At 39.3% G+C, this 14,685-nt stretch overlaps 1 protein-coding gene across 1 annotated transcript in view; it reads right to left on the bottom strand.

Annotated features, from left to right (window-relative positions):
* syngap1b (synaptic Ras GTPase activating protein 1b) overlaps nucleotides 1-14,685 on the bottom strand; it is a 64,279-nt gene that overhangs the window by 5,088 nt on the left and 44,506 nt on the right. Inside the window, 8 exon segments of the mRNA XM_051929415.1 lie at nucleotides 6,463-6,553; nucleotides 7,434-7,645; nucleotides 7,763-7,936; nucleotides 8,308-8,781; nucleotides 9,254-9,712; nucleotides 9,714-9,869; nucleotides 13,873-14,083; nucleotides 14,355-14,533. Coding sequence (XP_051785375.1) covers nucleotides 6,463-6,553; nucleotides 7,434-7,645; nucleotides 7,763-7,936; nucleotides 8,308-8,781; nucleotides 9,254-9,712; nucleotides 9,714-9,869; nucleotides 13,873-14,083; nucleotides 14,355-14,533 — 1,956 coding nt within the window.

Raw genomic sequence — 14,685 nt, 5'->3', positions numbered from 1 at the left:
CTTGAACCATCGTGTATAAGGTTTTTATTTACATTATATATAAATTGTCACCTGTTGGAAAGATTTCAGGCAACTTGAGATGATGGTCATATGGCCTTAAAAGTGCACTTGAAACACAACGATTTACTGATCTTATGATTTCTTGATCAATGCTGAGTTTTTGTAATGTCTATTGGACATTCAAAACCTCTTAACCAACAGAAGAAAAGTCAACAATGAACACATTTGTCTATTTATACAATTAAAGATAACATTTCAAACAATACAAAAAACTGATACTTGTCAAATTCATGTGAGACTTTACTGTCTCTAAAGAATGCTGCTGCCTAAGGCTTAATTCAGCTTTGTTGCCATTAGCCAAGGTTGATAAAATCAAGGGCTTTGCAATTGGCAAGGCTTAGGAGGTCAATGGTGGCTTATCAAGATTAATTAATGTTACTTTAATAAGTGATTTTTCTAATTCCAATTTGTTATATTAAAGAAACAAGACTGTAAGAGGTGGCATTAACGTATCAAACTGTTCCTTTAGGTACAGCACAAAACACCTATCTTCAGTTTATCTCATTCTCTTGACACAGAAGCACATGTTTGGATACCTAAAGCTATTCATTAATGTTTGGTTTAAATCAGCTTTGTAACATTGTCTTGTTTAGTAAAGTACACCAGAGGGACACCTTGATAATTCACATATTAAGGCAGATTCTTTATAAAGATTAACACAAAATCTTGGAAAATATTTAACGAACAAATAGGTTCATATTTAAAAAGACATTGTGGCTCCATACAAAGGCCAAAGTAAACACCCTTCTGCTCTTTCAAAAAGTGTGATTTTACTGAATGGCCAAGAAGATACACAGAAGGAGTGAGTGGGATTGCTGTTAGCCCATATATCAGTTTCTGTAATTTGTAGATTGAAATCCAGGACTGTTCTTCATCCAATCTGTGTTGCGTATGAACATTGAGACACAAGATTTAATCCACACACGTTATTAGATATTCTGATGTGTAGATCCTGAAATCATTTTCCCTTTGTTATTGAAAATGTGTCATCTTCCTCTTTGCTTAACAGTTTCACACAAAAGGGGTCTGTTTTATTGGGATGACTTTACCGTATAAATCATAAAATACATCATCAGGTAATAGAGCACATTGGCTTAGCTTGCTCTACTAATAGATTACATAATTTGTGATGGAACAAGACCAGTCTCTGGTCACTTGAACTACTTTAGTTGAACAAGACAGCTGAAGCGTTGTCCTTTCGTCCATTCACCTGCCTTAGATCCTTATTTTGCATGTGTCATTGCTCCATTCCACTGATCAAGCATTTGAATGCATGACATTGCTAGCACAGCTTTATATTGGCAGATTTTAACACAGTTGTGGGTTGTATTCTCCATCAGATAATATGAACTTTGTACTGGCACTATGCATCAAAGGAGACTGTTAAGTAACTACAGGTGAAACTCTGTCATCAAGACTTGCTCCACTTATGAATTTCATTTGTTTTTAATTTCTGTCATTCAAGCTATTTAAACAAATACTATTAAGATGTTTTGATGGGTATGCTGAATGAAATAGAATTTGTGTTGAGAAGAGTTTGACATATGGAGGTATTTATTTCTAGTTTTCCATTATTTCACTTTATACAGTTGAACAAGAACAGCCTTCAAAGAAATTTGAATTTACTTTACCCCGTGAAGAACTTCCCAAAAACTATTTTTTTTTTCTACAGTGTAAAAAAAAAAGGCAGAAATTTTTCTTTTTTCATATAAAGCCGGCAGGCATATATGTCCCCGGTACCTGTTTGTTTTAAAAATTTCTTTGGCTACAGCGGCAACATTTCCAAACAGAAAGACTAAAGGATATACTAGATGACTCAGACTGAAGGGATAATCAAAATGAAGAAAAAGCATCTAGAAAAACCAAGTCTAAAATAGTAAATTTTCTAAAGAGTTTACCCATTCTGCCATGTCTTTGAAAATAAACTGGGATATTTCAAGCCCAGCTAGTCACTTGTCTCAAGTTAGCCAGGTTTCCAAGGGTGAACTGTTTTCGTAGCTCCAGAAATCTGTTGAGTAAAATGTCACATCCTTCTTAATTCCCTGCAAACCTGCCCTCCAGCATCCTCATCATAATTCCAGCTGGTTGTATTTTACTACCCAGGGTTGGCTTGTTGGAACCACAATGTCATTCTAACTGCCACCATTCAGCTCCCATCACCTCTTACTGCTAATAGGAGATAAGTTCATTTCTTTAGTATTTGATACATCTTGAGAGATGGAGGCAACAGGATTGACAACAACATTCTGGTGCAGTTGGTGAACTACATGTAAAATCTAGAACAGACAATGAGAACACACAGCTGGTGTGGGTTACAACAGTCAGATCACAGTCATACCCCCACCCCCCAATCCCTCCCCTGAATGTTGCGTGTGGCGGGATACGGAGATTTCGTTGGGCTTCTAAGTATGTGTGAAGCAATTGTCTTCTTGGTGATACCAAACCAGCAAATTATTGCGTATACCAAACAAGTAATTGACCAAATGCTCCTGGGCATGTCAGAAATGTTAAAATTAGGGAGTCTCCTAATCTATTTGAGTATTTTTGACCAAGGAGACTGAACATCTCATATTTTATCAAGTTCTTTGAAATATGTTAAATGAAAACATTTTCAGTCAGACAAAATACAGAGTTCCTGACCTGCAAAAAAAGTAATTTTGAAATCACACTGAAAGTTTTTGTGCTTTGTTTGGGCGTTGCGAGGTAAGAAACTATTGCTTTATGAGCAGTTCTTTCAAAAACACTAGTGAGAATTACTGCCGTATGAGGAAAAAAAATGCATTACTGCCAGTTCCTCTGCCATAGGCAATATATTTTGCAGCTCTTGTATAGCAGGAGTAACATAATCTTCTTATAATTACAGCGACCGCAGGGATTCGATACAACTCCCTACACCTTTGTAGAAGAACATTTCTTTATGTAGGATTCATGGAAACCATCAGACAAGAACCCAAAACCTGCAAGATTTTTGACAAAACAAGGTGGAGGCCTCTTGGTTGTTGGGCATCCTATAAACACTGGAGATGCCTAGTTTATGGGGATTCTAGTACACAGAACAGATGTACAGTATAAACTTAAATATTATTGAAGATGTTAAATGGTAATACAACAGGACAGCAGAGATACTGTCAATCACTGAAAAAAACATTAGGGATCCTTCAAGCACAAAAGACTAAGGGTTTTCTGGTTATCAGGAGTAATTTAGACATCACAGATACAATGGGGCACTATTGTGTACTATTGGGGTACAATGATGCACCAAAATTCATGGATTGGAGACTAAAAAAAGTCAGTCAAACACAATTCAGCTTTCCAGAAGTTCATTCAGGGAAGTCTCTTGCACAATGCACTCTTGGAAACCAGCTGTCACTATTACCACTAGAAAACGACTCTTAATGTACCATATGATGGTAGGGAAACTACGTAAGCAGAACACTGAAGGTGATATAAGCTGGTCAACTGTGGAGTATGTGATATAACAAAAATCATTTAACTATATGTGTAGCGATACAAAGTGAAATGGACGACACTGGTACTGCAAATGTGATGCAATGCACTGTACTGTTCAGTATGTGTCTGGAGTGCAGCATGTTTAGGTACTACTTCTCGATGTAGTGAGATGCCATGCGGTGCAATACGGAGCGTAGCGGGATAGGCTGATTACCTGTGTGGGCGTGGCGCCGCGCGGTGAGGTAATACTGAGGGTCGCCTCGCCTAGGGAAATCACCGTATCTCGTCATCATACAGGGGGGGGGAATGAGGGTTTCCACTGGTCAGAAACCTCAGGAAAGAGAAGGGTCAGTCAGCGAATTAACACACGCATGCAGCACGCGTGGCACAACAGCAGGGAACACGCGTACAGATACACATGCATGCAACATGCATGGCATATCAGCAGGGAAAAGTCGTGTGCAATCAGGCATGCAATATATGTGGCTTGGGATAAATATCACTTGCTTGCACAAGTACTGTAATTGTAGCATGCAAGGCACAACTACAGGCACACATGCACACTAGCATGTATGGCACATCACCTGGGTCCATGTACATGCAGCATTACATGGCTTGTAAACAAACTACATGCATACAATATCACATTTAAAACATGAAAACATGCAAAGACACTTGAGCTGTATTTAGCATGGGACCTGCAGTGCATTATAGGAGGGGATAAATAAAGCTTATGCACAAAAAATGAACCAGCAGAACATGCAGCAATCAAGGAAGCATTTCAATGTAATTTAAGATGTGCTCTTTTTAAATTTAAGATCACCGTCACAGAACTTGTTAACTGAGAACTGTTAGCTATTTTTAAACTGGACACAAAAGACAGGTTGCTCCAGTAGCCTGAACTTAATGAACACAAGGAAGAAGGGATAACAAATAATTGGAACTGAATGCAAGGGGTTTGGGTCACTTGAAATCTGATCTGGACACAGCTGAACTAAGGCAAGCCAGCAGTTAATATTGAATAGCACTAAATAATAAAAAAGAATATAGATATCCCTAGAGCAAGCCTGACACCACTGTAGCTACAAGTATTGTTCACTGGTCATAAGTCTGCAAATGAAAACAAATGATACCAGCTCACAGTACTAAATGTAGCAAATGGCATATATAGTGCTTAATAAGTAGTTAACATTATCAAATCTATAAAAGTGATGTCAGTGTGAAATATAACACTTGCTTTGTTTTTTCGGCAACCTCTAGTCCAGAACAGAAAAAAGGCCCATGTGTTCCTCCCCCAAGCACGCAATTCACTTGACTGTAGTGGGCTTGGACAGACTAGACAAAACATGTCCAGCATGCTGTGCGGCATGCAAAAACTGGCCAGTAATGTCCCAGCAAAGTAGGAATCACCTAACTACATGCCAGCATACACAGAAAACTCATCTCTGCAAATGAATGCAGACAAAGACACCAGTAAAAACACATACTCATACATACACCTGCCAAAGTGAGAGTCTGGTACCCTAGTCTTTTGTTTTTGGATTTCTCAGGGTCTATTGTATACAATCAAGGGAAATACAAAAATGCAACTCGGGGTATCATAAAATGGTGGCAAATCTATACAATAAATTCCTTTTCAAATCAGGTCTATCCATTAAATTCTAGAACACACAGGTCACAAAACAGGCTTAAATGTTTTCAGCTGTGCTTCATTTCAGATCAGAACTGTAGGCAAAATATACGACTATCTGCCACCCTTAAGCACAACACACAAGACTTGAATGTAGCCTTGTATCACAAAGGGATGGACTATGGAATACCTCTTACACCATGGCCATAATTTCATAGTTTATGCATTTGTCAGCCTGGCACTTTTTAAAGGCAGAGCTGAGTACCAAAAAGAGGGTGTGGAAGCTGATCAAGACACAAAAGCCAGCATCTATGAAGGAGTCCATTTTTACATACATACAGAGAATCCCTTGTATGACTGGTTGCTAGCAACTAAGTAATTACGAATTAGTGCAAAGAATGAAGGCTTGTATTTGCTACATAAAAGACGCACTAACTGGTCCAGCCATGCAGTCACGCAAAGACCATGACCCAAGCACATCCCTGCAGTGTGAAAGACCTGCTGCACTGGATGGTCACGCAGACAGACCACGGTCCACTCTCACTTCGGGAGGACTGGAGCTCTATCCTATTAAAGTGAATTTTTTAAGGACCTCAGCTTAAGCCCAAGCACACACAAAAAGTTACACAGAACATGCAGTTCTTGGAAACAGCCAGTCACAGCATCAGAGACAACAAGAGAGAGTCAATCCATATGACAACCAACCTCATGCATAAATGAGCTCTCACTCACATGCATACACCAGTGCATACACCCATATCCACACAGACAGAATGACAGAAATGAACACAGTGACTTGATAACACATTTATAAAGACAGACACACTGGCACACTTTTTGAATCACAAATGACATAATAAAACATAAACACAATTAAGCAACACATAATAAGCACACAAACATGCATGCTGATATTGATGGACACACCCTCTGCAACACTCTCACATCTTATCCATACTTCTGCACGCTTTCGGCCTTTTGAGCACTCATCCCGGCATACTCTCTGAGACTCCACTGCACATGTAAACACATAAATGCACAGCACAGTATACTAACACACACACAAAAAGCAAAACATTGTAATACAATATGACTCTTAAAGATTTGCAGATACATAAGGCAAGAGCATGCAGAATGAGAGCTACTCATACAACAGTTTTAAGGACAAACCTGCGCATACAGAATTAATGACAGCAACAGTCTAGGATGGCAATACACCCACTTACACTTACACTCACACTCACAAACACCCACAGATGCATCTGGACATTGAAGCAGCCGCAGTTACAACACAAAAAAAGAAATAAAATTGTAATTTCCACCTGAGCGTCGAGTAGTCGTGGCTTCAGGTCGAGGGGTGGTGGGGGACCAGTTACATGGTCTCTCCTCAATTCGTCCTCCACTGCCATCAGCCTGTGAGGAAAACACAGGACCCACCTTAACCAAAAACCAGCACCATTCAACCCGTTCCTATAATAGCCCCTCTACTATAAACAGGTACTCTTTTCCTCTGCTGGAAAATTTGCTCCCTTCTAACTTCAAAATATTTGAAAGAAAACATTAATTTGGGCAGGCCCTCTCCATTAGTCAGTATCCCATACACCCTGCAAAGTAAATGCTGTGATGTTCAGTCTAGACACATCATAGCATTTTTCCATCACGTGCTAGATTCAGTTTGACAGAAGCAGCCCAATTAACTGCCACCTTTCCCTGTTCCTTCTGACTGTGATATGTCCCGAATAAATGCCGGAGTTGACATTATCTGACAGTATGTATGTAGTTATGAGCATTGTAACAAGGCATAGAAAGAGAATTTTGTTGTATAATCACAAGTAATGCAGTATGTGGAGTTCTTTATGGGCATTGCTGAAGTGATGTAGGGAAATGCAAAACTAACTGCATTAACATTGCCATCATATGCATGGCATTTAATCATTATTTTTGCCAAAGTAAACTGAAAGTGGGAGAAAGATATAAAGACCTAAGTGACTCATTCTTGATCAAAGAAATTCCACCTGGTACACTTACACAGCAGAAAAAAGGTTATTGCTCTCTAATGATTCTGAGCTGGGTTACACCCTGCTAAAAAAAACTGTGTGCTGAGGTTAGAAAAATGCTAATTTGTATATAGTTAGATTGTCTACACTGTACTAAATGTGCCTGTCAAGACACTATATTCTCAGAACCCTGAATTGTGGTTATAACACAATTACTGCTTGCAGGCCTTGCCTTGTAGTTTGGACAGTGCATCGACTGTAGGCCCTGCATGGTGATCAGGCTTGAGTCCGAGTACCTGTCGATGATGCCCTTAATCTGTGAATCTTTCTCTTGTTGCTGCATGCGAAGCCGGCGTTCACTGTCTTCCAGCCGACTCTGGTACTGCAACAGGATCTTATTGGTCTGTTCTTCTTGACTCATAAGTCGCCTCTCATACTCCTCCAACTTCCTATGTGACATCATCAGCCTTTCCTTTAGAGAGTGAATTTCTTCTTCATATTCTCTTACCTGTATTTGCCAGAAAGAAGCGAAAAATGTGTCAGCTTTAAAATGCCTTAATATGCACAAGTACATTTATAAGAATGAAATGCATCCAGTAACAATGGAAGGCCAGCTTATACTCACTCTGTCCAGCCGTGACTCATCCATGCTTTTGGAATACTCCTTCAGCTTGAATTCCTCACGGTCAATGTGTGAGGTCTCAATGTCAGCTGACAAGTGATGTACATTGGATACCCAAGCCACAGTGCGTTCTGAAGCTTGTGATGGGGGGTTCAATGTGGATGGTGAGTGAGAGCCCTAAAGGAAAACAGCTTTAATTAGTTTGTTAGTGTGAAAAGAAGCTGAAAATTTTATCAGGGTTCACTACAGTATCAATTTACTAATCAGATTCTACAGAAAGGAAAACAGTTATTCTTTGGCTCCGACTAATATAACTTGGAGAAAATTAGAACTGTTTTGTGATAAGTTAACATTACATTAACGTAAGATGTACAAAAATGTAAGCTTCACCTAAATTATTCAGTGTTTATAGGTGTTTTTTATTTTTTATTATTTCTATGACTTTTCCTTTACCCTTCATACATTTTTCTTTAGAAGGAATTAGTAAAAATAGGTAGCTCCAAAATCTTTCTTCTCAAAAATTCTCCTTCCAAAAAACAAATGATTACCTGCTTGGAAATTGTAGGTTTCAGCTGTTGTTGTGTGGATGTAGATTGAGCTTGTTGTGTTGCCGCAGGCTGCGCCTCACGGACCGAACTCTGCTGGTGCTGAAGACCCGGCGGCTGCATTGCATCCTTCACCGACAGCTGCTGCCTGGGCCCGGCCCGGCCCGGCTGCGGACCATATGTGGGTTCTGGGGACTGGAGCAAATTTCCGCTGGTAGGCCGGGCCTGGCTGGGCTGTTTTTGCAGTGGCTGCTGAGTGGATTGCTGGTGCTGCAGGTCCAGCCGCTGTGCTGGAGGCTGGGCTGCACTAACCGACAGCTGCTGGGTCTTCGAGCGTTGCAGAGCTGAGGCTGGAGGTGGCGCAATGGTGGACTGTTGCTCTGGAAGCCTCCTCTGAGGCTGTGACGATGAGGGAGGGGTGCCCATCACAGAGGCAGAACCTGAGGGAACCCCACCAAGCATTGGCGGCAAGTTATCCTGGAAGAAAGTAGTAATAAAGAGGATAAGAAAACAGCAACAAAGGAGCAAACATGTAGTAAAGAGTGTGGAAATAGGTAAACATAAAAAAACAGGGGAAGGGAGGGGATGGTGACAGTGTAAAGTGATAAAGGGACAGGAGTAAAGTCAGAGAGTAGAAACCATAGAACAAAGTAAGGAGGAGACGAGGGGAAAGCAGAAAAATACAGAATAAGCTGTGTCAGACAAGCTGGCACAAAGAATACAGGATGATATTATGACAGAGCCAGGCAATGGATGAAGAGAATAGAGAGAATACAGAGTGAGGAGCTGGTGAGACCTTGGGTGAGGTGGACAGTGTAATCATATACTAGCATGTCTGCAACCTATAGGAGCTGACACAGTATGCTAACATTGTAGTATCTGCCTGACACCTCTGGAGGCCTGGGTTTTGGGGCCACTGGTCTGCAAAGACCCTCCCAGCCCCTCTTACCTGCAGCGAGAGCTGCCGCCGGTTGAACTCCGAGTTCTGCCTGGTGTAGTCGTCACTGTAGCTGTGGCTATGGCTGATGTTGGGGGGAGGTGGCTTGGCACTTAGTGCCGACAGGTCCTCGCTACGCGAGTAGCCATGGAAGGAAGTCAGGAAGGAGGGATGGTGCTGCGTGGAGGCCATGTCCTGCGCAGAATCGGGGGCTAGCAGCAATGTTGGGTGGGGCTGCTGGAGCGACACTCGGCTTGCCTGGTGTTGCAGCTGAGGCCCATCAGAAGCCAGGTGGAACAGAGGGTTCTGAAAGGACAGTGGAATACGCATTGCAGCTTGCTGCTGAGACACCGAGTCCGTGGTCGCTCCCATCTGGCTAAGCCGCAGCCCCCCCGAGATGCTGGATCCCCCGCTGCCGGCAGATAACCTGCCTCCAGGACGCAGCCCCGCCCCTATCCCACCCATTCCTCCCACCCCCCCCAAGTCCCAGGCCTCCAAGTCCACCCAGTCCTGCGATGGAGGCCTGGCTGCTGTTTAGCATGTCCCCCACACTGTGCAGGTTGGACACGCTGTTCATTCGACTGTCCTGCAGGTCCATCATGGACACGCTCTTGTTGACACTTAGCACCTAGACACAAAGACAGCGAGAGAGAAATAATATCACTGCCACAGAGCCTGGCTGTGCGATATGCAGGGCAATGCTTGGATGACAACAAGATTAAACCCAGAAAAGGCACAGCCAGAAGACATCCACAATAAGCGACTTAAACTGGCAGGGACCACTGTATGCTGGGTAGTACAGCAGTGTGGCATGCAGGGAATGGTAACATTACACAACATAAAACAGCTAGAGCAAATGAGTGCAAACACTTACAAAATAGTGGCTTTACTGCTAGTGCCAGCTCTTTGGTAAACATTGCCTAATAGGTAATGCTGGCATGAAATCACAAGAAAATTAACTGAAACTACAACCATGCAGTACACAGTTATAAGCAGGCTTTCTTTGGTAACTTTAGTTTAACAGAATCCATGTGTTGCAGAAAAAGTAATATTCATATCCTGAAAATGTGTGCTTCTCTTATTTCTGCCCTCCCACTGATGAAGTGTGTGTTTTTATTAACTACTCTAAACATGTTTACTTATTTTAAACTGAATAATAAAAAAGGCATACTGATCCCTATCACAGAAGCTCTTTGTGATTATCCTCATTGTGAATATATCTGTATACCTTAATTTATTGACGACTCTTTCCATAATCTTGATAATTATATCTTAGGTAAGTGCAGGAGACAGCTAAAAGAAGCTGCAGGTTTTTATTGCATCTAGGCTAAAAATAGATGGAAATACTGTGCCTGTAATGAAAATAAATATTTTCATACCAAAAACTATCCTAGCAGGATGGGGAATATGGCATAAACCTATCCTGGAGAGAGCAACATTTAACTGCAGGGCCCACTCTTTATATACCTATACTAGGCCAATTTATTATTTCCAACCAACCTGTATATGGGATACGGTTGGAAAATGGAGTATGTAAAAAAAAAAAAACACACACACACATACTGGGAGATTGCGCAAACTCCACATAATGCTAGACTTGGGAAGCTGAAGTGCTTATCTAATTATTATGACTTTTTAATACTGAAATGTTTTATTTTTTAAAAAGGTACATTCAAATATAACAATCAATAATATATTAATGGTTATAAAAAAATACAGAAATTTTAGGAGCCTTTCATGGGCTAACTGAAAATAAACCAACTAAAAACACTGTGATAATATTTACATAAGATTAACTAAAATCTTTCAAGTTACCTATAGTTTGAAAGACTGACCGCAGTATAAATAAATAAGCAGTTCAGCTCTCAAACCTCTGCCCATACTGCTTTGCCAAGGCATGGCTATTCTAACTTTCTTTAACATGTATACAGAATGCATTTTGACTTTTAATATCTTTTTAGATTTCCTGTATTCCTTTTCATACCACCTCTCAATCAAGTGTTCCTCAGTGCAAATGTCAGCTAATTTGCTGTGAGAAATAGCAATGAATTGTCCAAATAATGCAACTAACTTATTCGTTGAGAGCAGAACTCAGAAAGGCCTAAGGAAATCACGTCCTGCTCCATCAGTTTGTGTAAGCAACTGTTTTGTCAGAATAATGGTGTCAATTTCTGTTGGAGGATAGGAGGATAATACTAAATAATGCTTTTTTTTTGCCTAGCAGACAATAAGAAGTTGGGGAAAGCTTGCAATGTAAAGAAGCAGATTAAACATATATTACCAATTTCTTAGCAAATGTTTTAATTTATGAGTAAATGTATCAATATTTATATGATAAACTAAACTATGTATTTCTCTTGAAAGTTCTGTTCTGTTACTTATGTAAAATATTTGAAGATATTTTGAAATAAGGTGAACACTCTCTGTCATTTTAATAACATTTTAAATATATACGACAGCTGCTCATCTTGTTAAATCTCAGTTCAATAAAATGAGTTCATAATTTTTAGAACTCCATTATAAAATATGGGAATGTGGGGGGAGCTAGAGACAACAGTCATTTGACAAACATTCAGCATGGATGTAATACAACTTTAGCAGTGGTTATGTGTATCCTGGTATACAGAATCTTGTAAACTGGAACAAAACATTTATCTGAACTGTAAGAGGAACATGAAGGTTTAACACTGGGATAATCCCATTCTAAGTTCAGTGAAAAAGTTACTCAGTTACAGAATGGCAAGGTTGGCTATATTATTTTCTCCAAATATTGGTTGCAGGTCTCAGAGAGGTTTAATTTTTGTTTTCTAGTATTGCACTGAACACTAACAGTCATATTTTACAAATATGAATATCTCATAAGCAATGGGTCATGACTTCCATTTAATTTGCCATTACTATTCTCTTTCCTTCAAAATATTTATAATTATAATGATTTTTATATAATAATTATTTTATATATAATTATTTTTATTCAGTTTTGCAACTGCGGTACTGCACCTTCTTCTCCATTTGCCATATAGATTAAACTTCTTTTTATTGGCATGCTACATTGGTCACATGAAGGTTAATACCTCTTCCTCTGTCATTTGGCCTTTTCTGTTGAATTATAATTGAATTGAGATAATACAAACTAGAGCAGTCAAAAATGTATTCAGACAATTCAGTGAAGCAAATGACAGTACACTCAGTTTTAGAGTAGAAGAATACCGTAAATTCTGTGCTGTGGCTGGACAACAGGAGCTGCCACTTGCTTCTGTTTTCAGCTTTTCAAAACAACATATAAAAAGCTTCCAACTGAAAACATTGTAAAGACTCTTAAACACAAGACATCAACACAGATTGCTGCTACTTTTGTATTTCCAAAACAAAATCTTAATATTTTACACATTTCTTAATGCAAAAATAGGTAAACTACATGTGCAGCTGCCCTTTATTAAAAGTAGTGCTCTATTTACAGTATTCTGCAGTGAGATGTAGTTAAAAGATGTTTTAAAATGTAAAAAGAAACTGAACAGAGCAGTTAAAGGTACAAAACAAACAAGGTGCCACTAGTCACAGGTAAGAAAAAGACTTTAAGCTAAAGAAACACAGTTTTTATTTTAACTGCATTATATTTGTAGACTTGTACATTGCCCTACCCTTATCAAAATTAAATGGACTACATGAATTTTTTCCCCAGTATAAATGGCTCATTTATATCAGCCCAGATTAGTGTAAATAATTAACCTGACACAAAGAGACATCAAACTGAATGCACCCCAACTAAGAGCCAAACTGGGATGCCCAACCACTGTAAAGTGTTAATTAATGATACCCACTGTACTGTCTGGCCACCCAAAATCTATTACAATTGTAAGCAATTTTGACCAATATATATACTGTATATTTATACATATGCCCAGTTTATTTTTAAATACAAGCAACTACAAAGCAATTAATTCAACAAATGCAGACTGAGTTTACTTTCAGCATAGGTTCAACTCTATTCTTATTCATTCACAGAAGAAGGATACATTTCTTAAATAGACTGATATATACAGTACATATAAGGTTTGAAGGCTTACTTAGAGTCAGTGTGATGAAACAATTATTTGTGTTATCAGAAGTATGGCATAAACTGTGGTCACAAAACAGATAATACACTTTTTAGTGGTTGAAACTGACCCCAAACGTGATCTCTGCAGTAGTATTAAACATCACAAACCACAAGTACTCAAGAAAACAGTTGCCGAGATTGGGTAAGATGTCACTGTCTCTCAGAGATTAAGCAAACACAGAAAATACAAAAGAAAATTATTAAAGATTAAAGTGATTATTATGACAGATATAAACACTCAAGAAAGCAAGCACATCTGTATCTTCAAGAACATAAAAGCTAGAAAGATTTCAGCATTTGGTTCCCTGTGTGTTACTAATTTTACCCTTTTCCTATGTGTGATAATATTTCACATTGTAAAATTAAAAATTTGGTTCAAGAAACAGCAAAAAAAATTTCAATAATTAATGTTAACAATAAACTAACTATACCAGAAAGCCTAATTATAACTTTGAATGCTGTATGAACAAAAACCTAAGATGAGAATTCTTCAGAGATTTGTAGATTATTTTGAGCAAGCTCTTTAACAAACCTTTGGATCAGGTTCTGTGATGTCTGAGCTGCTGGTGCAGTACGCAGGGCTCGATCGGGCCAAAGGTGGCCTGGTCACGTAAAAAACATCCTTCGAAGCACGGTGGGGATGATCACGGTCCAAAATCCCACCTGGACCCCCTTGTGAAAGCCCCCCACCTCCTGAAGTCAAGGCAGAAGTTGGGGAAGGCAGCCGTGTGACATCAATAGATCTGTAAAAGAAGCATTTCTTAGGAGGGAAGGAAAATAATAATTTAGAGAATCATGGATAAGGGTTTAGAGTTGTCTGTGTGGTACTGTTAAAAGACTGTAACAATCATATTCCTATTTCAAAAAACGACTGAACAAAACTGTTTCTTAGCTAATTTAATTGAAAATATAAAAACATACAACAATTATCAGAAATTTCAGGTAGTTTTGGGTATTTTGACAGCTTCTCAGTGCTACTGTTAGGATTTCTTCATCTTACTGTGGACGTCTAACCTGTTAAGTTCTCGCATCATGAGGTTTTGGAAGTCAGAGGAAACACCACGGTTGAAGCTAGGGCGGGAATGCAACCTTTCTGTTTGGTGGCTAGGCTGGCGCTCCAGGTGTGGGTTTCTAAGAGCCACACTGATGTCATTCAATAACCGAGGCAATGGGCCCAACTTGATGATTGCTTCCTGAGTTAAACAACAAGCAAAAAATGATTTACTTGGGCTATGATCTCTTTGTTGAACAAAAATTAACATGTTTTGAATTTCATTCAACCATCGTGAACACATATAAATAAGGTTGGTTTGATCATTCAGAATTATGGCCACTGCATCTTTTG

Source organism: Erpetoichthys calabaricus, chromosome 1 (genome assembly GCF_900747795.2).
Source record: "Erpetoichthys calabaricus chromosome 1, fErpCal1.3, whole genome shotgun sequence".
In the NCBI taxonomy this organism is placed as follows: domain Eukaryota; kingdom Metazoa; phylum Chordata; class Cladistia; order Polypteriformes; family Polypteridae; genus Erpetoichthys; species Erpetoichthys calabaricus.
This window is presented reverse-complemented; position numbering and strand designations above follow the sequence as displayed.